The sequence below is a fragment of the Ursus arctos genome, unplaced genomic scaffold (genome assembly GCF_023065955.2).
Source record: "Ursus arctos isolate Adak ecotype North America unplaced genomic scaffold, UrsArc2.0 scaffold_20, whole genome shotgun sequence".
Taxonomy (NCBI): domain Eukaryota; kingdom Metazoa; phylum Chordata; class Mammalia; order Carnivora; family Ursidae; genus Ursus; species Ursus arctos.
This window is the reverse complement of record NW_026622875.1, coordinates 24,118,693-24,140,781: the sequence shown is the minus strand read 5'-3', so window position 1 is coordinate 24,140,781 and position 22,089 is coordinate 24,118,693. Positions and strand designations below refer to the sequence as shown.

The 22,089-nt window shown below is 36.9% G+C and overlaps 1 protein-coding gene across 18 annotated transcripts in view; it reads right to left on the bottom strand.

Annotated features, from left to right (window-relative positions):
* CEP70 (centrosomal protein 70) overlaps window positions 1-22,089 on the bottom strand; it is a 76,993-nt gene that overhangs the window by 14,527 nt on the left and 40,377 nt on the right. For all 18 annotated transcript variants that reach the window (XM_048216018.2, XM_048216023.2, XM_044383434.3 and 15 more), the window contains 5 exons: window positions 20,296-20,465; window positions 15,048-15,104; window positions 9,947-10,034; window positions 9,770-9,858; window positions 8,374-8,448 (listed from right to left, as the gene is read on the bottom strand). In XM_048216018.2, coding sequence (XP_048071975.1) covers window positions 8,374-8,448; window positions 9,770-9,858; window positions 9,947-10,034; window positions 15,048-15,104; window positions 20,296-20,465 — 479 coding nt within the window. The remainder of the gene's footprint in view (window positions 1-8,373; window positions 8,449-9,769; window positions 9,859-9,946; window positions 10,035-15,047; window positions 15,105-20,295; window positions 20,466-22,089) is intronic.

Sequence of the window (22,089 nt, the reverse complement as noted above, 5' to 3'; positions counted from 1 at the left end):
ACTACAGCAAACAATGAAAGTAACTTCCAAGGTACTCTGAGATTGGAGGCTATAGGTAAAGGGAGCAAGAAGCAATGGTCAGGGCAATTTGTTTGGGCACTGTAGCAGCAAATAATATGGTCCTTCCTTTTTCATACTACATTTCTACCAAAGAACAAACAACAGTGATGCCTGGGCTAGTCAAGAGAGCATGGAAACCCAAGAGACCACGGTTCCAGGTGGCTACCAGAAATCTGAGGACGTTTCTTTGCCTAGAAACCTATGTATGAGTATTATCCACCTAGTAGCAAACCCTTTCCCTTTGCCAATATCTCTCTTAAGTCAGGCTGTACTAAACATTCTCCTCCCACCCACCATGCCTTTGGAAAAAAGTAGTCTCTTATTAAAACCCACTTCAAATTAACACATTAAATTTGAGTATGCCTATCAGTTTCCTGCAGAACCCTGACCCATTAAACCCATTCTATGACTCATTAATGAGCTTGACCTGCTGTTTCTTAAAACAGAACAGCAATATTCCAGGGCTCTTGGGTAGCTCAGTCAGTTAAGCGTCAGACTCTTGATCTCAGCTCAGGTCTTGATCTCGGGGTTGTGAATTCAAGCCCTGAGTTCAGCTCCACACACGTTGTTTAAAAAAAAAAAAAAAAAAAAGCAGCAATGTTCCATCATGTCATTTGCCTGCTAAAAAACAAATCAATGGTGGGGGACCTGGGTGGCTCAGTTGGTTAAGCGTCAGTTTGGCTCAGGTCTCGGTCTAAGAGTCTTGAGATTGAGCCCCACATGGGCTCTGCACTCAGCAGGGAGACTGCTTCTCTCCCTCTGCCCCTCCCCTCTCTGCTTGTCCTCTGTCTGTCTCTCTCAAATACATAAATCTTCAAAAAACCAAACAATCAATGGCTTCCCACTGCTCTGTGAACTAAATCTTATCTCCCTAGGTCAGCGTTTGAACAGCTCAATGCCACCAGTTGTTACCCAATATTCCTCCTGAGTCCTTTCTTACCTCATCTCTTACTATTACCCTACAATTATCTACTCCAGTCATAGGTATTACCTTTGATCTTCACGCAACTGCTTTTCTCTGGTCCCTGATGAGTATATGACAAAAACAAATTAATAAGTGGAATTAGTTCTAGTAAAAAGTCAGTCTCCTTCATCCAGTAGATATAAAGACCTCACAATCCATTTTCCTTTTTTTTTTTTTAAGATTTTATTTATTTGACAGAGAGAGACTGTGTGCGAGCACACACACGTGCGAGAGGGAGCACAAGCAAACGGAGCTGCTGCAGATGGAGAGGTTCTGAGAAGCAGGGTCCCCACTGAACGGGGAGCCTGACGTGGGGCTTGATCCCAGAATCCTGGGATCATGACCTGAGCCAAAGGCAATTGCTTAACCGACTGAGCTACCCAGGCACCCCTTACAATCCATTTTCCACCTGACTTCCAATCTAGTTACCAAATTCATATACTTAACAGTTTTGCTGAAGGGAGTGCCAGGAGCATATTATCTGGAATACAAATAGGACATAGAAAAACCAATATGCTCCCTAATGGGAATATAAGTAAACTGATATATCTGAATTTAAATGTTAAACATTTTCACCTGAGTGAAAGGTTAACTTGTCAATGAACTGTTTGCAAGTCTGATTAATAAATATTACACTATGGATATATAACATTTTAGCTGTCAATATAGTAACCTAAATACAATAATTGTATGTACTAGTTACAGTCACTCAGGGAAATGATATGTGATTCAATTAACTAGATGAATAAAGACATCCCCTCATTTAATAATGACAATAATCAACTTATATTAGGAACCTGGTGATGACGGCAATTGTATTTATTGGTAACATTCTCTATGAAGAAGTCTTTTAAACACTTTACATTGTAAGAGAAGATTTAAAAATGCAGCAAGCAAGCTTAGCCAAGAGTCTCTTAAAACAAGGTCAGGAGGCCATTAGGGAGGATTTTATGCACATCTTCACAGGAAGAAAGAAACTTTTAAAATCTTTTCAGCCAGCTGTGGCCCTCAGTCTGGACTGAACTTCCTCCTCACCATGACACCTAAATTGCTCACATTCTGTACTTTAAAAGGAACCAAAGAGATTCGTACTTTGGCAAGTTTCAATACCTCATAAGCATATTAAATTAACTCAACCCATCCCAGTTAACCTAGTTTCAATCCGTTTTACACAGAGGACCAATCCGTTTTACACAGAGGACCTAAATGAGAATGGCACTCATTACCTTTCACCTTTATAATTCTGCCTCCTCTTTGTCTCCCTCAGAACACAATTCAGGTTTCTACCTGAATCTGTGTCTCCCACACTGCAATTCTAATTGCCCAAATAAATATGTTTAATTTTCAATCAATTCCTTCTTGGTTGACAACATGTATACATTTATTTTATTTATTTTTTTTAAAGATTTTATTTATTTATTTGACAGAGATAGAGACAGCCAGTGAGAGAGGGAACACAGGCAGGGGGAGCGGGAGAGGAAGAAGCAGGCTCATAGCAGAGGAGCCTGATGTGGGGCTCGATCCCATAACGCTGGGATCACGCCCTGAGCCAAAGGCAGGCACTTAACCGCTGTGCCACCCAGGCGCCCCAACATGTATACATTTAATCTCACTGTTTTTCTAAGTTTACAGAAGATGAGGGTTAGTGAAAGCTAGGGAATCATGGGACATTGACCTTTGGTTTGCCTGGTCTCACAATAAATATCAGCCAAAGCATAATATTCCCGAAAACTTTGTATTCTGTAAAACCACACAGGTAAAAATAACAGAGCTCAGGAGAAAAGTAGTGTTAGAAACCAGACTACGTAAAATTGATGCAGTCTGTAACAGAGAACAACCACCGGTCAGTCCCTCAGGAAGTAAGTTAGACAGCTCTAGTATGTCTATAGGCTGCCTCAGGGGATATTGTGGTTCTGCACAGACCACAGAGCAGAAATGTTGGCTTGAGGATGCCAAGGCTATGAAAATGGAAATGGATCCAACTCCAGGCCAAAGAAGCTGAGGTTAAAACACGCAAAGGAGGTAGTGCAACTTGCCTCCAGACTGGAGTCTGTCTAATGCTGAGGGTCAAAGAGGGAGCCCTGGGTGCAGCCTCTCATTTAAAATTTTCTTAAAATAGAGCTGAAAGGGTAGTTGCCTATGCAACTAGCAAAGGTTTTCCCCTGCTGAAAGCTATAATACTACTGCTATTCTAATTCCTTGTACCTAGGAAAAATCATGTGAACAACGTAATATCTATTTTATACTACTAATCGTTCCTTATTTCCCAATTGCATATGATTTCATTGATGTTTTAGAAGTGTGTTTTAGCAGTACAGGCTGTACTCAGAAATATGCTAAGGTTGTTCTGTTGTCTCCAGAGCAGTAAGCAGGGCCTAAAGGACATAAAGATCCCCTAAGAGTAGCTAAAGGATTCTTTACATACTTAACGAATATTTATTCCATGTAGCCAGCAGCAACAACTATGTTTCTTTGTGGAGTCTGGGAAACCCAGCAAACTGCACTTCCAGCTTAAAATATGCTATGCTGTCTCCTGTTTTCTACAGACATCTCCATAAGATATGTTTCTATGTGCAGAAATAGCTTTTAACTGTGTCTGATGAAGCCTTTCCATGATTCATGATGACTCCATTCTGGAGATGAGGAACAAGTTGAAAAGTGGAATGCCAATTTTGTTGTAAAAAACCCTGTTTACTGGGGTGCCTGGGTGGCTCAGTTGGCTAAGCATCTGCCTTCAGCTCAGGTCATGATCCCAGGGTCCTGGGGTTGAGCCCCCCATTGGGTTCCCTGCTCAGCAGGGAGCCCACTTCTCCCTCTCCCTCTGCTGCTCCTCAGGCTTGTGCTCTCACTCTCTTCAAATAAATAAAAAATCTAAAAAAAAAAAAAAAAAAACAACCCAAAAACCTGCTTATTTTGCCACAAAGATACAAAACACATATACATATACCAATGTGAGCCTCTCAGAGTTGTACATTCCCTGAATCCTTTTCTCCATATTTCTGGGACTTTTTATATGATTAGGATGAAAAGAAGGGTGGTTCCCTTCAATCTATCAACTCTAATGCTACAACTTTGAAGGCAGCTGTTTGTTAAGAGAGAAGTCCAGCTCTAGGCCAAAATCCTACATGTTATCTTTCAGGCCCAAACCAGACGATTACAAAGGCTTTGCCTAGAAAGCCTCATGGGGGAAAGCTGCCCTCCCACATCAGACTTGGAGCACAGCCTATGCACTGCAATCTCTGGAGGGAACTGCTGTCAAGAACTCAGCCCCTCTTACTCCTCCCTTTCCTTGCAACTCCCAGGCCAGCATTACTAGTTCAGGTGCCTCCATCCTGAGGCCTCTTTATTGCGGTGACCCTGACTGAGGTACTTTTCACTTCTTCTTATGGGTTGGGGGCAGTCTTAACTACCTACTTTTCTCCACTCTGACTCAGTATTTTCCACTCCCATGCCCCCACTAGGCCCGTGAAACAGTGGGAGTCTTTTGTGCAGGGCTCCTAGGCAGTGAGATGTTTCCTCCTATCAGGGCAGCATGTCATTCACTGACCCTCACCTGGTGCCATTCCACAGAGAAAAATGATACACTAAAAATGGATACTTTTTGGCCGCTTATACTATAGTAGTAAGTGAATAAAGCCTTGATTGTTCATTTCAGTTTGGTTCACTGTCCTAACCGCCTTGCCATACATCAGCTCCACACTAGAGTGACAGCATTCTAATTCCATTTTTCACCTACCAAAATGTAAATAGCATTGAAATTAAATGGGATTAGTGTAGTACCTTTATCTTGTACTGGCAGACATATTTGATCACCTCCTAACAACTGAATTTTATAATCAACCTGTTTGTAATATTAACTCAAACAAGAAAAGCCCATTTTTTTCCCATGTCAAATAGACTCATTGATATTGAAGGTGGTTAGTTGAAAGGCAACAAATCTAAAGAAAAAAAATTGAATTCTCTCAGGTTCTAAAAGGGAGAGAAAGAGAGCCTTTCCCCTCCTTTTCCTGTAGCATTTCCTTTGGAAAACTTGCAGTTGTAAATCCTAGTATGAAATCTTTTTAAGATTTAAATAAGCCTCTTCCCAAGTTTACATCCTAGGAATGTCTTTCTTTCTTAGGAGCCTTTGAACCACACTTTTGAAACATAGACATCTCCCTGTCTCCACGGTAGTTTAGCCTAGGCTCCTGGCTCTAGGTTGTAACTTGCTGCTTATCATAAAAAACGCAGGAAGCTTTATTTTTCCTCAGGATAAAGACAATTCACATACATATATGCAATGGATTGTACACGCCCGGCTATATAAAAGAATGAGATTTCTTTCTGGCTTTGTAGTCTCTTTAGCAGACTGCCTATTATGTACATCACAGTCTGGTTGGATGTTTATTCAGTAATAAAACTTTTTTTCTACATTTATGGAGAGGATTCACTGGGCTGACAGGATATTTTATTTTATTTTTAATTATTTGCCCAACATTTAGTTCTTTAGTTCTCTAACATTTATGGTCTTTAAAAAGAACATAGTTCTTTAAAAAATATTCTACCTCTGCCATTGCAGAAAATAAAAATTTGAAAAGGTTTACCTTAAAAAAATGTTTTTCACCGGGTGTTTTGTTGGTTCTAATTAGTATGATGGTTTAAGAGTTTGAGCTTTTGAGTCAGAATGAGTGGGTACAGATCTAATTTCTTTCCAAGTTCTTCCAGATACCATCTGTGTGATGTAGGCAAGTTATCTAACATTCCTAATTCCCTGTTTCCACATCTAGATTCTACAAAAGTTCCAAACCTAAAAAAAATTAATTTTTTAAATTCCAAATTTAAATTTCTAAAGCACAATTAATTTCTTCAAAATTCAACAGAAAAATACAGAAAGGTTTAATTCTGAATCATAATTTTAAAGGCTAATCGTGAAAAGTCTATCTAAAGACAATAGTCCAAAATGAATAACAACAAAGACGTACACAGTCAATTCTTGTTATTTGTGGTAGTTATGTTCTGTAAAGTCACCATAAACACTGAATTAGCAAAGACTGAGCCATTGCTCCTAGGGTTAATACAGAGTCAGTTTCCTGCATGCATCTGGTAACACTTCCCTCAACTGATCAATATATAAGCTTGTTTTATGTGTGTCACTGTTTAAAAACACCTTATTTAATATTGTTGATTCATTAACATTGAACTCAAAACAGCACTATAACTCATGCCTAAATGAAGTTTATCTAGCACACGTATTTTCTCTGTAAGCCACATCACAGCCTTCTTCCCACCCAGGAAAGGACAGCAGACAGCACTCCAACACTACGCTTCATGGCCATCTTGGAGAAATCACCAACAAAAAGGGCAAAAATGTAAACAAACAAAAAAGTGGCACTATGACAACAAAAAAGATGACTGTTTACAGTTATAAGAGCTGAAACAAGAGGACAGAGCGTCACCTTGTTCAACAGCTGGAAAAGTGCATGTCCTCTCATAATCATGAAAGTGCCACAACTACTGATTTGGGAGTTAAAAATAAATTTTAGCAGGTAGGCAAATTCACAAATATGAAATCTGTGAATAATGAAGACTGACTACCTATCTCTATGTATACATAAGTGCACGTATGTATATGTCTAATATACTTGCCTTGAAGTGAGTAAAATTCCTTTGAAGAGGATCAGGACATGCCACTCCAAAATATGACATCTGACATAGGAAATGTTTTAAGCCAAAAATATTTGAAACATGGCACGTGCAGGAAAGGCTCTCTGACCTCCTCCTCCTCTCCTGAAGCAGATCATAAGAACCTCATATAATAGGTGCTCGCCAATAGCCAAAGGAAAGGAGCTTTTATCTCTGGAGACAGAGGGACTCCAAGGAAGAATTTGAGTGTCCCCCAGTATACTTAGCTCATGCCCTTTTGTACTATCATGTTTTTCTACAACTTTCCATTCTTCAACAAAAGTAGTATAAGAAGGCTCAGGCTTGACTATTTCTTTAAGCCTTCATTTCCTTATGAAGATTTTCATACATTCACATATAATATCTATCTACACCTTCTCCTCTTTTTACCTCCCTACATCCTCCTTTTCCCAGTTACTTCTCAACCAGTTTTCCTACCTCATTTAGACACCAATAACCACCTAGTTATTCAGGCCTAAAACTTAGAGGAGTCTTGATTTTTTTCCCCATGAGCTGCCTATATCCAATCCACCCTAAGACCTACCAGCTCTACCTCGATATTCCAAACACTTCTCACCTCTGCCACTACTGCCCCCTGTGACCGACCATGTCACCACCATCTCTTGTCCAAACTCACACAACAGCTACTCTCATACTATTTTACATTTAGTACTTATACTACATCAAAATGGTCTTATTTAGTTTTTTCATTGTCCTTCTATCCTCATGTAATCTCCATGAGGGCAGGGACCCTTTCTATTTGGCTTATCACTGCAATTCCAGTACCCAGAATGCCAAGCAAATAGTAGGAAGTACTAAAGGTACCTAAAATATTAAGGAATAGTAGGAAGGGAAAAATATTAAGTGAACTAATGAATGCAGCCTTTCTGAACCTTCCATTTCTCTTTTTTAGTTTTCCTTCTATTCTATCTTAATTTAACTCAGTATATTAATCCTTGGATGTCCAGAATATTTGCCTTTCACTGTGGCATGTGTTGTCATGGGAAGGAAGAAACATAGCTGTCACTGAAAATTGAATCAACTTATGCTAATACAACTGACTTAATACATCTAATGCATATATTAACTCATATAGTTTCAAAATATTTCCTTCCAATGCTCCCCACACTACTTCTTCAAGTCCCATTCCCTTGAATGAAAGAGTACACCTACGTAATCTTCAGAAAATACTACCACTAATTAGGGCCAACTTTTTCAAACTCCTCTGAGACTGTGCTTTTCAAAGCCAAGAAAAGTACAAGTAAGTGATGGATGTGAATGACTCACTGCATTCATTCTAGTATTTTAAAGTGTGACGAGGCTGTGTATTATTCAGGTCATGACTAGCACCGACAAAAATTGGGAGCTTGTCATGTCCAATTTCAATGATTCACTTGCAATTCCACTATGGCTTCCAAAGACAATTTTCTAGTTAAAACCTTTGCCCTTATTACATCAAGTAAATGCCTTTTTTTGTTCTTAAGATAAATATATAGCCAAATCCAACACAACAAAAACTGTTTTTAAACTATGGAACTACAAATATCCTTTTATGTCATTTTCCCCCATCAGTCTGGTAATTTCAAGCTAAGGCCACTATGAAGTAAGCACAAAGTAAACTTACAGGTAATAAAAATAATAAAATACAAAACCGTAATGAATCTGTAACTTCGGTAAAATATAATTACTTGATGTTTTTCTTAAGGGCTTTCTCCAGTTTCTTCACCTGTTGTTTATAAAGTCTTAATTCATGCTGTGTGGGCCTGCAGAAAATAAATCACATTGAATGCATTCAATTTATTGAGTAAAACTATAAAGATATTTAATAGATAAGGTATACTATGTTACTTGTCACACATATGCTTATTGAAAATCTTAATATATTTCATGATTGCCAGTGAGGTGTTTGTTGGCCACCGAATTTCTCCTTCCATGTATTCCCTGTTCAAAACTTTTTACCCATTTTGTTATGCATTACTTGTTTTTATAGTGAAATATTTCAAATGTACAGACAAGAAGAGAGAACAGTAAAACAAATAATGGTATACCCACTACTCAGCTTTACCAAAGTTAAATATTGACAGATTTGTTTCAAAAATTTTTTTAACTAGGGGCGTTTGGGTGGCGCAGTCGTTAAGCGTCTGCCTTCAGCTCAGGGCGTGATCCCGGCGTTATGGGATCAAGCCCCACATCAGGCTTCTCCACTAGGAGCCTGCTTCTTCCTCTCCCACTCCCCCTGCTTGTGTTCCCTCTCTCGCTGGCTCTCTCTGTCAAATAAATAAATAAAATATTTAAAAGAAAAAAAAATTTTTTTTTAACTAAAACATTATACATATAGTTAAAACTCCACGTGTGTCCCTGTTAGGTAATCACTATCCCAAATTAACTGTTCATTATTCCCATGCATAATTTAAAATTTTTACTACATATTTACATAGCCATAAATTTACATATCATTATATGGTAAATTTTTTTTTTTAACTGTATATAAATGGAGTCTACTTTAGGTATCAGTTCCCTCTCCATTTAAATATAATCTTTATGAGAACAAGTTATTTATTTTGGTCATTATATTACACCAGAGCTTAGGACCGTGTCTAACTTATAAGAGGTATTCAACAAACACTTGATAAATGAAAAGAATCTTAACACTGTTTATTCCTTATTATTCCCTGGCAACATGCAGAACATCATCCTTTTGTGGTGGCATGCTATATATAAATATACCTTGTTGTATGACGTTTTTTAGTTTTCTTCTCCTCTCACAACACATGGATAAGGTAGTAAGACATTCTAAAGAAACCTGGGTATGGGAAACCTGCTGATATAAATCTGAATCTACTCTGCGCTCCTACCCAGTTTTATCTTTTTCAGTGTGGGCTTCTATATTCTCACTTCCCTTGCCTACCTACGTGTGTTCTTGTTCCATCATATGAGATACAGCTAGGTAAAATGAGTGTAAAAAAGTATGAGGTTTCCAAGATTAGCTTTACAGTAAAGGAGCTGGAAAGATTCATTTAAGGCCCAAAATTCTATGTATTTACTTTCCAAAAGTTAAATAAAAATTACTTAAGTTTCTCTCACCTGGTTTCCAAATCTCTTTGGAGATTCAGCTTTTCACTTAAAAGTGCATCAATCTTGGATTTCGATTCCTTGAGTTGATTCTGTAATGACTTCAACACATTTCATAGAAAAATAGTTAACTTTCCTAGATTATTTTATTTTATAAAAAAGTAATTATTAATCATGTAGTCCCCATACCATTAGAAGGCCTTTATAAGTTGGTGAAGCATCCAAACTTCTGTAGTCTTTTTCTTCTTCTGATTGACTTTCATTTTCTTTATATTGCCTGTGAAAAGGTACATAGTATGTACTTCTTATGAAAAATCTATCTCCAAAGGAAAAAATACAGCTAACAAAAATCAACCCAATAGATGTTTGATAACCTAAATATGAATCAATACTTAAGCCAAATTTCCCACTTGTTCTCAGAAAGAATGGTATTAGAAATACTACTACCCAGTATTACAGTACCTATTTGTTCACTATCACCTTTATCTAAAACATAAGATCCCTGTGGACCAGAACTTTGTTTTGTTCACCATTGCATCTCACTGCCTAGAGAGTATGGGTTATAAAGGGGGTGAAAAAAACACTTTTTGAATGAATAAAGTAACAAAGCATATTGTTTTTTCTTTCTAGTACTTTTAGGTCACCAAAAGCCTATACGAAAAAAACACAGTATGAGTGGACAAGGCAATAGATTTAATAGTCCCAATTCAAGTCCTGACTCCATTAACCTGATGCTATTTGAATAGGTAAATCTCTCAGAATTTGTCTTCTGTCAGAGAAGTATCTATCACATCTACCTCCGGGACTGGTGTCAAAAGTAAATAAAAGACATTAAAGCACTCATGTCCAGGAAATCAGGAGTGAACTTCAAAAGTCACTTGCTTCCATTATCCAAGACCATTTAAAGAGAAAGATGGAATTAAACAAGGGAGCTTCACTTAACTACTAATTCACTATAGAACCATTTTCCCTGGGGTAATTTTTCAAGTGTCTCTGACATCTCAGAAGAAAATGTGAGCCTAATAGGTTTTATTCCTGTGTTACTTTCCTTGGCTCTTCAATCATATCCACCAAGTCAGGGAAATACTAACAGAAATAACTAGCAATATATTTCATGTAATCTATATTGAAGTAGTAACACTGGGTAAAAAAAAAAAAAAAAAAAAAAGTAAAGTTACATAGTAGCTGAAAGCCTATCATTTTAAAATGTACTTTTCCTCTTTTTCAGAGATTATAGCACATTTGCAGTTTTCTAAGGCTTCCAGCTGGTTAACTCTTATATTCACATTTCTACTGCCTTGATTGCTGCTTCCGTTCCGAGTTTGCTCATGTATGGAGACAGAAAGCAATACCAGTCCATAGTATTCAGAAACTCCCTTCACAAGTCCCTCTGGAAGTCTTCCCAAGCCTGTGCCCTAAATTAGAGCTCCCAAATTGTGTACCATAGGTGTGCTATGCAAAAGGGTTACAAATATGGCAAGATATTCATCCCTCTCAGGCCTCAGGACAACTGGGTAGGGCTTAGGGTGGTCAGAGTTCTAAACCAGGTGCTTTCGATCGCAGCTTTGTGTGTACCCCAGTATGGTATACAAACATCAATATTTGTGTTTCATAATGAAAAAAACTTTAGACAACACTGCCCTTAATAAAAAGGTGTTAAGCAGGGGCTTTGGGCTTTTGCCTCTGCAAGAGGCCCTGTCCCATCTGTCTTCCTCCCTTGGCCTTGCTCCCCTAGCTCTACAGGCACATACCTCCTTCTCCTGTGTTTCCTGTGCCCTATGTAGGCCTCCAAATCCCTCATTTTCTCTCCTGTTTCAGCTCTTTCATCTCTCAACTCTTTCATCTTTTCTTCAGTAATGTAATACTTATCAATTATACCCTCCTTTTACACTACTCCTGCTCTTTCAGATGATAATAATAACCTATTTATAGGTCTCAAAATCCACCTTGAAGTTGCTACAATCTCACTATCAAGTTTGTATTCACTCTTAGAAAGGAGACTCAGTTGGAGTCTATAAAGTCAATGAAACCTGAAAAACCCTCTCCTTTGGAGATTCTTCACCGCTGCAAAGTATAAATGACTTTAATTTTTTCATCTGTAAGATTATTTATAACATAGTGCCTATTTTCTTCCTATCTACTTCTTCCTTAGTGAGAGACGTTCAATCCAAATATCTGGCCTGAGCAAGGTTTTTATAAGCCAAACTATCTCACTTCAGCTAGGCCAGTGATGACAGGACTGCTAAGTGAAAAGGGAATTCCCTTCCTCAACCCTGGATTTTTACTACAAATTAATGACAACCAAATTCAACACTCCTTCCCAAAATGGACTCAATCCCGTTATCATTTCTAGTCAAAGAACCCCAGTTTGCACAACTTCGGAGGCAACTTCTCTTACTATATCCCACATGACGGATTTCAAATGATGGCTATGTTAAATCTTCTCTACTCTTACTAAAAATCCCAAACTCTATCCTATATCAAGTCAGCAATCAGCAAGCTGCTGCCTGAGGGCTACATATAGGCTGTGGATTTTTGTAATTAAGAGTTTTACAGAACACAGCCATGCCAATTCATTTACATATCATCTGTGGCTGGCTTTGTGCTAAAAGAGCAGCGCTGAAGAGTTGTGAGACAATACAGCCTAAAATGCCTGCAATATTTACTGTCTGGCCCATTATAGAAAAGTTTGCAAACACCTAAATCTAGATTCAAATTTACTAAAGACATAGCCCAAAGGTTGCAACCGATACTGAGTTTGGACCATATAATATTTTTTTTTCTTTTTTAATTTTTTATGACTACAGTTGACATACAATGTTACACTTGTTTCAGGTGTACAACATAGTGATTTGACGTCTCTGTATGTTCTCTATGCTCACAAGTGTAGCTACCTTCTATCACCATACACTATTACAATGTCATTGACTATATTCCCTACGCTTTTCCTATTATTCACATGACTTATTCATTCCATAACTGGAAGCCTCCTCTCGCTTTCGCCTTACCCATTCTGGCCAATACCCACTCCCCTTATTTCTGGCAACCATCAGTTTGTTCTCTGTGGACCATACAATATTTTTTAAATCACTAAGTTAATTGAGAATATTAAAAATCTTATTTCATTTATAAATCTCAAAAAAGCCAGCAAATCTAGCCACACTGAACTCACTTCTTACAAGGTATCAACTGGTTAGAGTGTACAGTAATGGCCCCCTTCAGACAGATGGTATACAGCGGTCCAATTTGCCACAGTCCTCACCTAGACTGCTTCACTCACTTTTGTTATTTTCTTGATTGTGTAAGCTTAAGTTTGCAACCTCTCAAGCCATTAAATTCTTCATTTTCCTTCTCTTTACTCTTACGTCTATGACTAACCATTTTAGTGTCAAGTTGGCTAGGCTACGATGCCCAGCTGTTTGGTCAAACTCCAGTCTAGATATTGCTATGAGGTATTTTTTAGATACGATTAACAGTTAAATCAACAGACTTGAAGGAGAACCTTTCATAATGTGAGTAGGCCTCATGCAATTAAAGGCCTTAAGAACAAAGATGGAGACCCACAAGAACTCTTCCCTGGGTCTCTAACCTGCAGGCCTGCCTCACAATCACATGAACCAATTCCTTTAATTTTTTTCTGTTTATATAAATGTACATCCCATTGGTTCTGTTTCTCTTGAGAACCCTGACTAATCTACATATCTATAACCTCATCACCCAGTTTTTCTGAATTATAGGAAAAAGTGCCTTCCTTCTTGCCAAGGCAAATGATGCCTTCTCGTTCATTTACAGCCTACTTGGTCCACTAAGTGAAAGACTGCTCTCTATAGATTACTACGTCCATGTATAATATACCAACAAATCCCTTGAATTCCAGCCAAATTGGTTTAATCACAGTGCCATAAAAAAGTCTACATTTTTATATCTATGCACTTTTGCTCACAGCATCCAACCAGTCTAAAATGACTAACTTTTTTGCCTTTCTACTTTCCCAAATTTTACTTATCCTTCAAGCTCAAGCACAACTCTCATCTGCTTTGTAAAGGCATCTCTGGTCACTCCATGCAAAACTGTTTTGTTCTTGTTCTAAACTCCTATATTACTGTCTATACAATTTTTAATAATTACCTTATAATAATATTATGTGTATTAGTGTTTTTTAATCTCATTATTTTTCTTAATTATTAATGTGTTTACATTTTATTTCCCTTACTAGATTGTAAGATCTTAGAAGGTAAGAGCCATATCCAAAACTTTGTCTCATCTCTGTAGAATCTAACACCATGCCTATTATCATCTAAAAGACACAGTTTTATTTGGAAATCAGGAGGTGTCTGAAGTTACTTGATATAATGCTACTTTCTGAATAGAATCAAACAAGGAATTCCTCTATCATTAGTTGTTCTCTTCTTGTCTTCCCTTCCTTCCTTTTTTACTTCTTTCTCCCCTGCCTTCTGTTTTTTTTGTTGGTTGGTTGGTTGGTTGGTTGGCTTCTTTTAGAGTCCCAAAGGTGCTAGAAGGAATCAGCAACTGCCACAGCTCTGCCATTGGTCCTGCTGTTTCTGGAAAGTCATTATTCTTGGGGAGAGAAGATAAGAATGTACACCTGACAAAAGTGGAGAATTTATCTGCATTGTTTACTATGGTGTCCTACGTACCTAAAACAACATGGCACGAGATAGGTGCTCAAATAAATATTTGTTAAAAGAATTATTCCATCTATAAACAATGAAACAAAACAGCTGTTTTAATTACCTTAAAGTACTCTGGATTATTTGGCCTTAGATATCCCTCAGTTATTTTAGGTTAGTCAAAGACCATTATCTTTATCTTTACCCTTATTTTTTTAATCAGAGGTGACAAGTGTGTTTTACTCTATATGTGTGATTTTTCACTATGACATTTTGTCTTTATCTCCTATAAATCTGCACACTAATTACACTGCACTTCAGTAGGTAGCTAGTCTAATCTACTATGCACTCTGTGGATATACTCTGTAAGTCCAGTGGCTAGATGACCGCAGTAGAACATAATGCTTCAACAAACTAAAACAATATTTCTTCTGTGACAAATATTTTGATTATTAAATACATTTTAAAATAAATGCAACAATACATTTTAACAAAGAGTAAAACACAGTCTTCAAAATCTTTATATAAAAAGAAATTCATAGTTACATATTAGATAGATTTCCAAAGCATATTTAAAGTTTCAAAAGACCATAAAAACTTTTGGTGTGATTCATGACTGGATAATTAACTTTCAAAATTGTAAATAGGATAAGTCTTACCTTTGTTTATGCAATTTTCTAATTTTACATTCATAGTAATCAATTAGGCAAAGCAACCTAGAAAACAGAAGATTAACTGAATTTTCAAAATGTGGTATTGGACCATTAACTATACTATTCTCTCTACATAATTTCAAATTATAGCAATAAAGATACAGGTTATCTAGCAAGTTTATAAAAAATTTAAGTGATTTTTGTCAGAAGTATTATACTAAGCCATACATTTTAATTTTGAAGTATAGATTTTAAACTAACCACGAACATTATATCTCAACATATTAAATGAATATTTTCTTTGTCCCATCAGTTCTACCTCTAGCAACTGCTCTCATAGAAATATTTGCTCAAACCTGTAACTCAAAATGAACAAAGTTGTTCACTGCACCATTATTTACAAGAGTGAAAATCCAGAAACACTCTAAATGTTCTTCAATAAGAGAAAAGTTAAATAATGACACATCCACTCTTTGGAAAACAATGAAGCACAGAAGAAATAATGTACGTAAATTTGTATGTCCTAATAAAAATTGATAAGGAAAAAAAGTAATGTTGCATAGCCAAATGTAGAGTATTACTCTATTTTTTCTTTTTTTTAAGATTTTATGCATTTAGGGCGCCTGGGTGGCTCAGTCACTAGGCTCCGCCTTTGGCTCGGGTCATGATCCCAGAGTCCTGCGATCGAGCCCTGCGTCAGGCTCCCTACTCTGCTGGGAGCCTGCCTCTCTCTCTCGCACACCCCCTGCTTGTGTTCCCTCTCTCGCTGCTGTTTCTCTGTCAAATAAATGCATAAAATCTTTTTTTTTTTAAAGATTTTATTTATTTGACAGAGAGAGAGAGTACAAGCAGGGGGAGCTGTGGAGAGGGAGAAGCAGGCTCCCTGGGGCTCAATGTGGGGCTTGATCCCAGGACCCTGGGATCACAACCCAAGCCAAAGGCAGTTGCTTAACCAACTGAGCCACCCAGGTGCCCCTCTGTTTTTGTTTTAAAAAGAAATAATTGTATGTGAAGTTGTATTTGTATTGAATAAAAACTCTGTGAGTTCTTTTTTTTTTTTTTTTTTTTTTTTTTTTAAAGATTTTATTTATTTATTTAACAGAGATAGAGACAGCCAGCGAGAGAGGGAACACAAGCAGGGGGAGTGGGAGAGGAAGAAGCAGGCTCATAGCAGAGGAGCCTGATGTGGGGCTCGAACCCAGAACGCTGGGATCACACCCTGAGCCGAAGGCAGACGCTTAACCGCTGTGCCACCCAGGCGCCCCAAAACTCTGTGAGTTCTTAACTGGGGGATAATACCATAACCTAGGGGATAGTCTTGGCTGTCACACTGATTAGAGTTGGGGAGGGCGCAGGATGCTAGAAGTTCGTTAACTGACACAATGAACCATTCCACCCAAAACGCCAATGGCACTCCTGTTGTTAAACAGGAGGAAGGACACAAACAAAACTATTAAAAGTGATTATCTCTGGAATACGGAAATTAGGAGGGGGTAAGCAGATATATTTTACTTTACATACTTTCATATTGTTTGAACTTCTATAAACATGTACTGTACTGCTTTTGTAATTTAAAAAACCCTCAAAGAAAAAAATAACACAATGTTATCACATGCTATTCTTCTTAAAGTAAGAATTTATACTATTTCCCCATCTTGGGACACTTATTCTTTTTTTCAGAGCTAATTCAACCAATTGTGCTTTTAATATTTCAACTTTCTAGATCATTCTTTCTCTCAATCTTTCTCCAACTCAACACATACCAGCTTTCATATTATCTGGTAAAAATGCTTTAATTTCCTTTATATCCTTCACAAACCCTGTCACCTCTTACTCCCCCCTTACACTACCATTTCATCTCGATCTTTTCCTTCACAGCAAGCTTCATTCATTCAGATTGTTACCGGATACCTTCAATAAACTTTTAGGGAGGACTTAATTGTGTGTCAAACTGGGAATTCTGAGCAAGACAGCAAGAAGGCAAACACTAAAAAGGAAGCATGTAACACTTACCACCTCTCCTTCCCGAAATATTTTTGTTCATTAGTTATCCTGACATCCGAACGTAACTCCTCTCTGCCTACTTTCTTCCTTTATCTGAAACTTGGAAGTTCTCTGGAGTTTGGCCCTTCTAACTGCTGGCGTGATGTCTCTACATGGCTGACAAAAGGTGCCTAAGCACATGTCCATGAATGAATTCATCATCTTCCGTCCCTCTTCCCCAAACCTAGCTTGAAATCTGGCTATCTTTGACTCCTGTCCTTCTTTCAATATCTACAGCCAGTTAGTCTCAACAATTCCTGTCTATATTTCCAATAGCTCTCCTTTCTTTTGGCCCTAATTGCAGGCCTTTGCAATCTCCAACCTTGGCTATTACAAGTGATTATTAACTTGTCTTTCTGTCTCTGGGTTTAATTTCTTTGATCAGAAATGCGGGGGGGGGGGTTCCTGCTATATAGTAAGCAGAACCTAAACTCTTCAGCCTGCAGTTTAAGCCCTTCAAAGTTCCAGCACAACTTTCTTTCGATATTGTCTCCTAAAACACTTACCAGCATCATCTTGTGTACCCTATGCTCCAAACCTCTTTGACTACTTAGGCTACTTGCTATTCTCAAATATAGTCAGTTTTCCTGCCACCATACTTCTCCAACTAAAATACCTTTCCCTCACCTCTGCCTATTAAAATTCTATAGTTCCTAATAATCTTGTGTGTTATCTCTTCGTGAAGCCTTTCTGGTCATCCCCATATTCCTCAAAGGAAACAAAAATCTCTTTCTGTCATCCCCACTTAGTATCCTATTTGTCCCATCATTTTAGCAGATACCACTATCTGCCTTGTATTTTACTTACCTCAGTATGTGTCTATCTACCCAGTTAGACTATCAGATCCGTAAATGTCAGGAAACATGGTTTTACTTATCTATGTATGTTCTATATTGTTTTTCCCAATGCCTTTGTAACTTTTAACAATAGCTGTAGTGTTTACAACTCATGTATTTCTAATAAGGTAAATTCACAATTTTTAAGTTCTGTGTCTCAAACTGAAAATTAGCTTTATTAAAAATCAAATAGAACAGAGAATCTCTAGGTCATTAGACAAATTCACACGTGAATTAGCTTGACTTCATATGGTACATGGTAAGTTCTCTCAATGCTTCTCCTTTACTCACTGTCGAACTCACTCAAATTGACTGGTTTTTGTATTTGTTTTTATTCCCCTTCCTCTCTCTTACTCTTCTATTTCTCCCACTGCAATTGTCTCTTTCCTTCTTTTTATTCTTCCTTACCCTTATTTTTCTCTGCTTCTCTCTTTTTAAAATTTAATCACACCTATCTCTATTTTTATGGCATTTTAATTGTAATTTTTAAATTTTTGTCCTGTTCTTCCTTCAAAAGGATCAAAATTATATGTGTGTGTATTCTTTCTTAAATAATTATCAAAATCTATAATCTTAACTTGTTTTTAATTTACATGAGACCTCATTTATTTTTATAGTAAAATAGAAACACCTAGTTAATAAAGATCCCCAGTCCTACTAAGTAAATACTTAAGACTAGTTAGAATGTAATTAGTTTATACTATTAAGTGAAAAAAACATGGTGCTACATTTATACATTATACAAAAAGGGGAAATATGAATATAATATCCATACTGCTTGTATTTGCTAAAAATAACACTAAACACTTAAAATTACCTATAAGGGAAGGTAAGGAATAGGGTCAAGGGAACAGAAATGAAAACACAACTTTTCTGAATATAAATAATTAGTTTTGACTTTGGAATTGTATCATTGTTTTACATATTCAAAAGTAAATGGAAAATAAAAAAGCAATCCCTAAACAACGAAAACAAAGTGAAACAAACCTAACTGTATATTAATTTGGTGACACATACAAAGAAATATTTCAGAACACCGTATTTGTATCCTAGAATATATTATTAATGTCAAAGATGATTGCAAAGAAATTTAAATTTCATAAAGTAGACTTACTGTTAGCAGTAATTCTGGTATTATTTTGAAGCTATTTTTATATGTTATATAATAAAGCAAATAGTTTTATGATATTGTTCTTAGGAATAAGGATTTCTGGTATAAAAGGAAGTTACAAATGTAGAATCGGAGTTTAAATAAAAATCCTGTAATGTTAACTTCAGTTGGAAAAACAATTAATGATGTCTTTTCCCAGAAATATATATAATTCCTTGTACTCTTCTAAAAAGTCCTAAATCAATGACAACATAATAGACATTATAAGCTTGACAAGCAACCCCAACACCAAACTGTGGTCTCTAAAAACCATTCCTGACTAAAAGAAATGTCTAATTAATTTATCTTAAGTTTAATTTAGTCAATTCTAAATGTTTAGTGTTAGCTTTAACAAATATCTGAATTCATTCCCCAAAAGAGCTCTGGGGCAAAAAAAAAAAAAAAAAAAAAAAAAAGTATAAAATGTGCCTCCTGCCTAAAAGTAAGAAATCTAACAAAGATTAATGAGGTTGGGTCAAAAGTGTATAATACCAGCATGAAGAAGTTCCCACTGGCCAAAGACAGAATAATATGATCATTAAAATCCAGGAGTTAATAACAACATTTGAAAAAAAGAGAGGACAGCCACAAACAAAAAATCGTATTACTTATCACTGGAAATCATAAGTGCACCAACTCCTTAAAAAGTGGGAATTAAAATGAAAGAATTGAGCATTAGTTCTACCTTCCCTGTAATAAACCACATAGGGCAACCAAACAGCCCCTAGTCAATAGGAAAGGTTCTTTTTTATGGAAGAATTCCCGGGGGGGGGGGGAGGTGCGGGAACAACAGAATTGAAAAATCACCATCTTGCAAAATCATCAATTGAGTAAAACCATTAGATGAAGGAATGATGGGGAATTTTATAGTGGAAGAATCAGATTACTATTTAACCCCCTGAACAATCTTAGCATCCTTAAGAGTAAGTCAACTAGACAATATGTGCCTCCTGATATGTCACAACCTATGAAGTATTTTGCCAAAAATATTTGTATCTGAATTCAGCCCTAACTTCCAGTTTAGAGAAACAGAGGAGACAGAAGAATAAATTAAATGACGCAATAAGAAAGCAAAATCTAGTATGAACTTCTCCAGGCCAAATGACCAGTTTCTTCCTTTGGGGGGGGGGGGGGCAGAGAAGAGGGGGAGGAAGACTCCTCCAGTTTATAAGAGATATAACCACTCCCAAGATAAAATGTTTTAAAAAATGATAGTGAACATTACTGTCTATCCAAGATGGTATGAGGAACTCTTTTGCAGAGATAAGCAAACACTCTGTTTTGAGTGACAATGCGCTCTTCCTCCTCCTTTGTTAATCTATAGATATCCTTTTGCAAAGAAGCAATAGTCTCTTGTTGTTCCATTCGTTTTTTCTTATAATGCTGACATTTTGCCTGTAAGAAATTTTTCAAAAAACATAATTATGGTATGTACATCTAGGACATGGTGTGCTAACAATATTGTACCAAAGCCATCTTCACAGTTTCTATTGAGATGCTTCATTCAAGAACTTCAAGACCTGTTTTTAAATGGGTGCAAGCTCCAAGAACATTAATAAGTCATAAACACAAAAAATATAACAAGTAAAATAGGAAAAATATAGTTTATAATTAATCACATGCATTCAAGTTTTTAATAAGGAACTCAATAAAACTGATATAATTTCATGTAAATAGGTTTAGAGGAAAATAATAATCAGGAAGGGACCAATATTAAGGATGTCAAAAAGAAACAAGATTTAGAAACAAATTGAGGGTTTCAGAGGAGAGGGGGTTTGGGGAATGGGGTAACCATATAATGGGTATTAAGGAGGGCACATGTAGTGATAAGCACTGAGTGTTATAGGCAACTAATGAATCGTTGAACACTACATCAAAAATCAATGCTGTACTATATGCTGGCTAATTGACCATAATAATAAAAAAAAAGAAGTGTAACATAAAAAAAAAAAAGAAACAGGATTTAAAATTCAGATTCTTAAGTGATCAGTGATAATTCAGGATTTCAGATGGTTTGATCAACTTAGGCAATCATGCAATATGGAAGACAGTAAACTCAGAATAACTCCCTAACCAGGATTTATTATTAAGAAATAATATATACCCCAAGATTTATACAAAGGAATATAAATCTTGGACACTCACTTGTCTTCAATGAAATATCACTGGCCTGGTTTTCCTTTATTCCCTAGCTTCAATCCTTCAATGTTCCTTGAAAGCTCATTATCAATAGCACTATCGTTATTAATACACTTTTTATTACGTTCCGTGAGAAACCCCATCCCCATCTAATCTGCCTATAACTAAGACATACCATTTTCAGAAGAGAATGCCTTGTCTAAGCACATGTTCACCTGCCCATAGTGTCAAGTTTATTGAGACTTAGATAACCTCAAGGGAGAAGGGGACCCAGCTTCTCATATCATAACTCCCAGTAACCAGTGATCATCTGCTTCAGCCCCAACCTGGAAGACAGGTATTTGCTGTAGAGCCAAGTGATGTGGTTCCCTATTCCACCTGTATCTGTCCATTAGCCATAAAACCAGAATAATTCAGTTTTGCAAGGTTGCAAGTGTAAGAGCAATATACAAGAATCAACTCTATTTCTCCTAAGTTATTCTGTGAAGCCAACATTACCCCGATATCAAGCCAGACAACACAAGAGAACCACAAACCAATATCCCTTATAAACACTAATGCAAATAACCCCCAACAAAATACTAGCAAACCAAATTCAGCAGCATATTAAAAGGACTGTACACCAGGACCAAGTGAGATTTATTCCTGGAATGCAAGAATGACTCAACATATGAAAAATTAGGGGTGCCTGGGTGGCTTAGATGGTTAAGCATTTGCCTTTGGCTCAGATCATTATCTCCAGGTCCTGGGATCGAGCCCCACATTGGGCTCCCAGCTCAGCAGGGAGTCTGCTTCTCCCTCTCCCTCTCCCCCTGCTCAATCTCTCTCTCCCTCTCTCTCTCAAATGAATAAAAAAAAATCTTTAAAAAAATATGAAAAT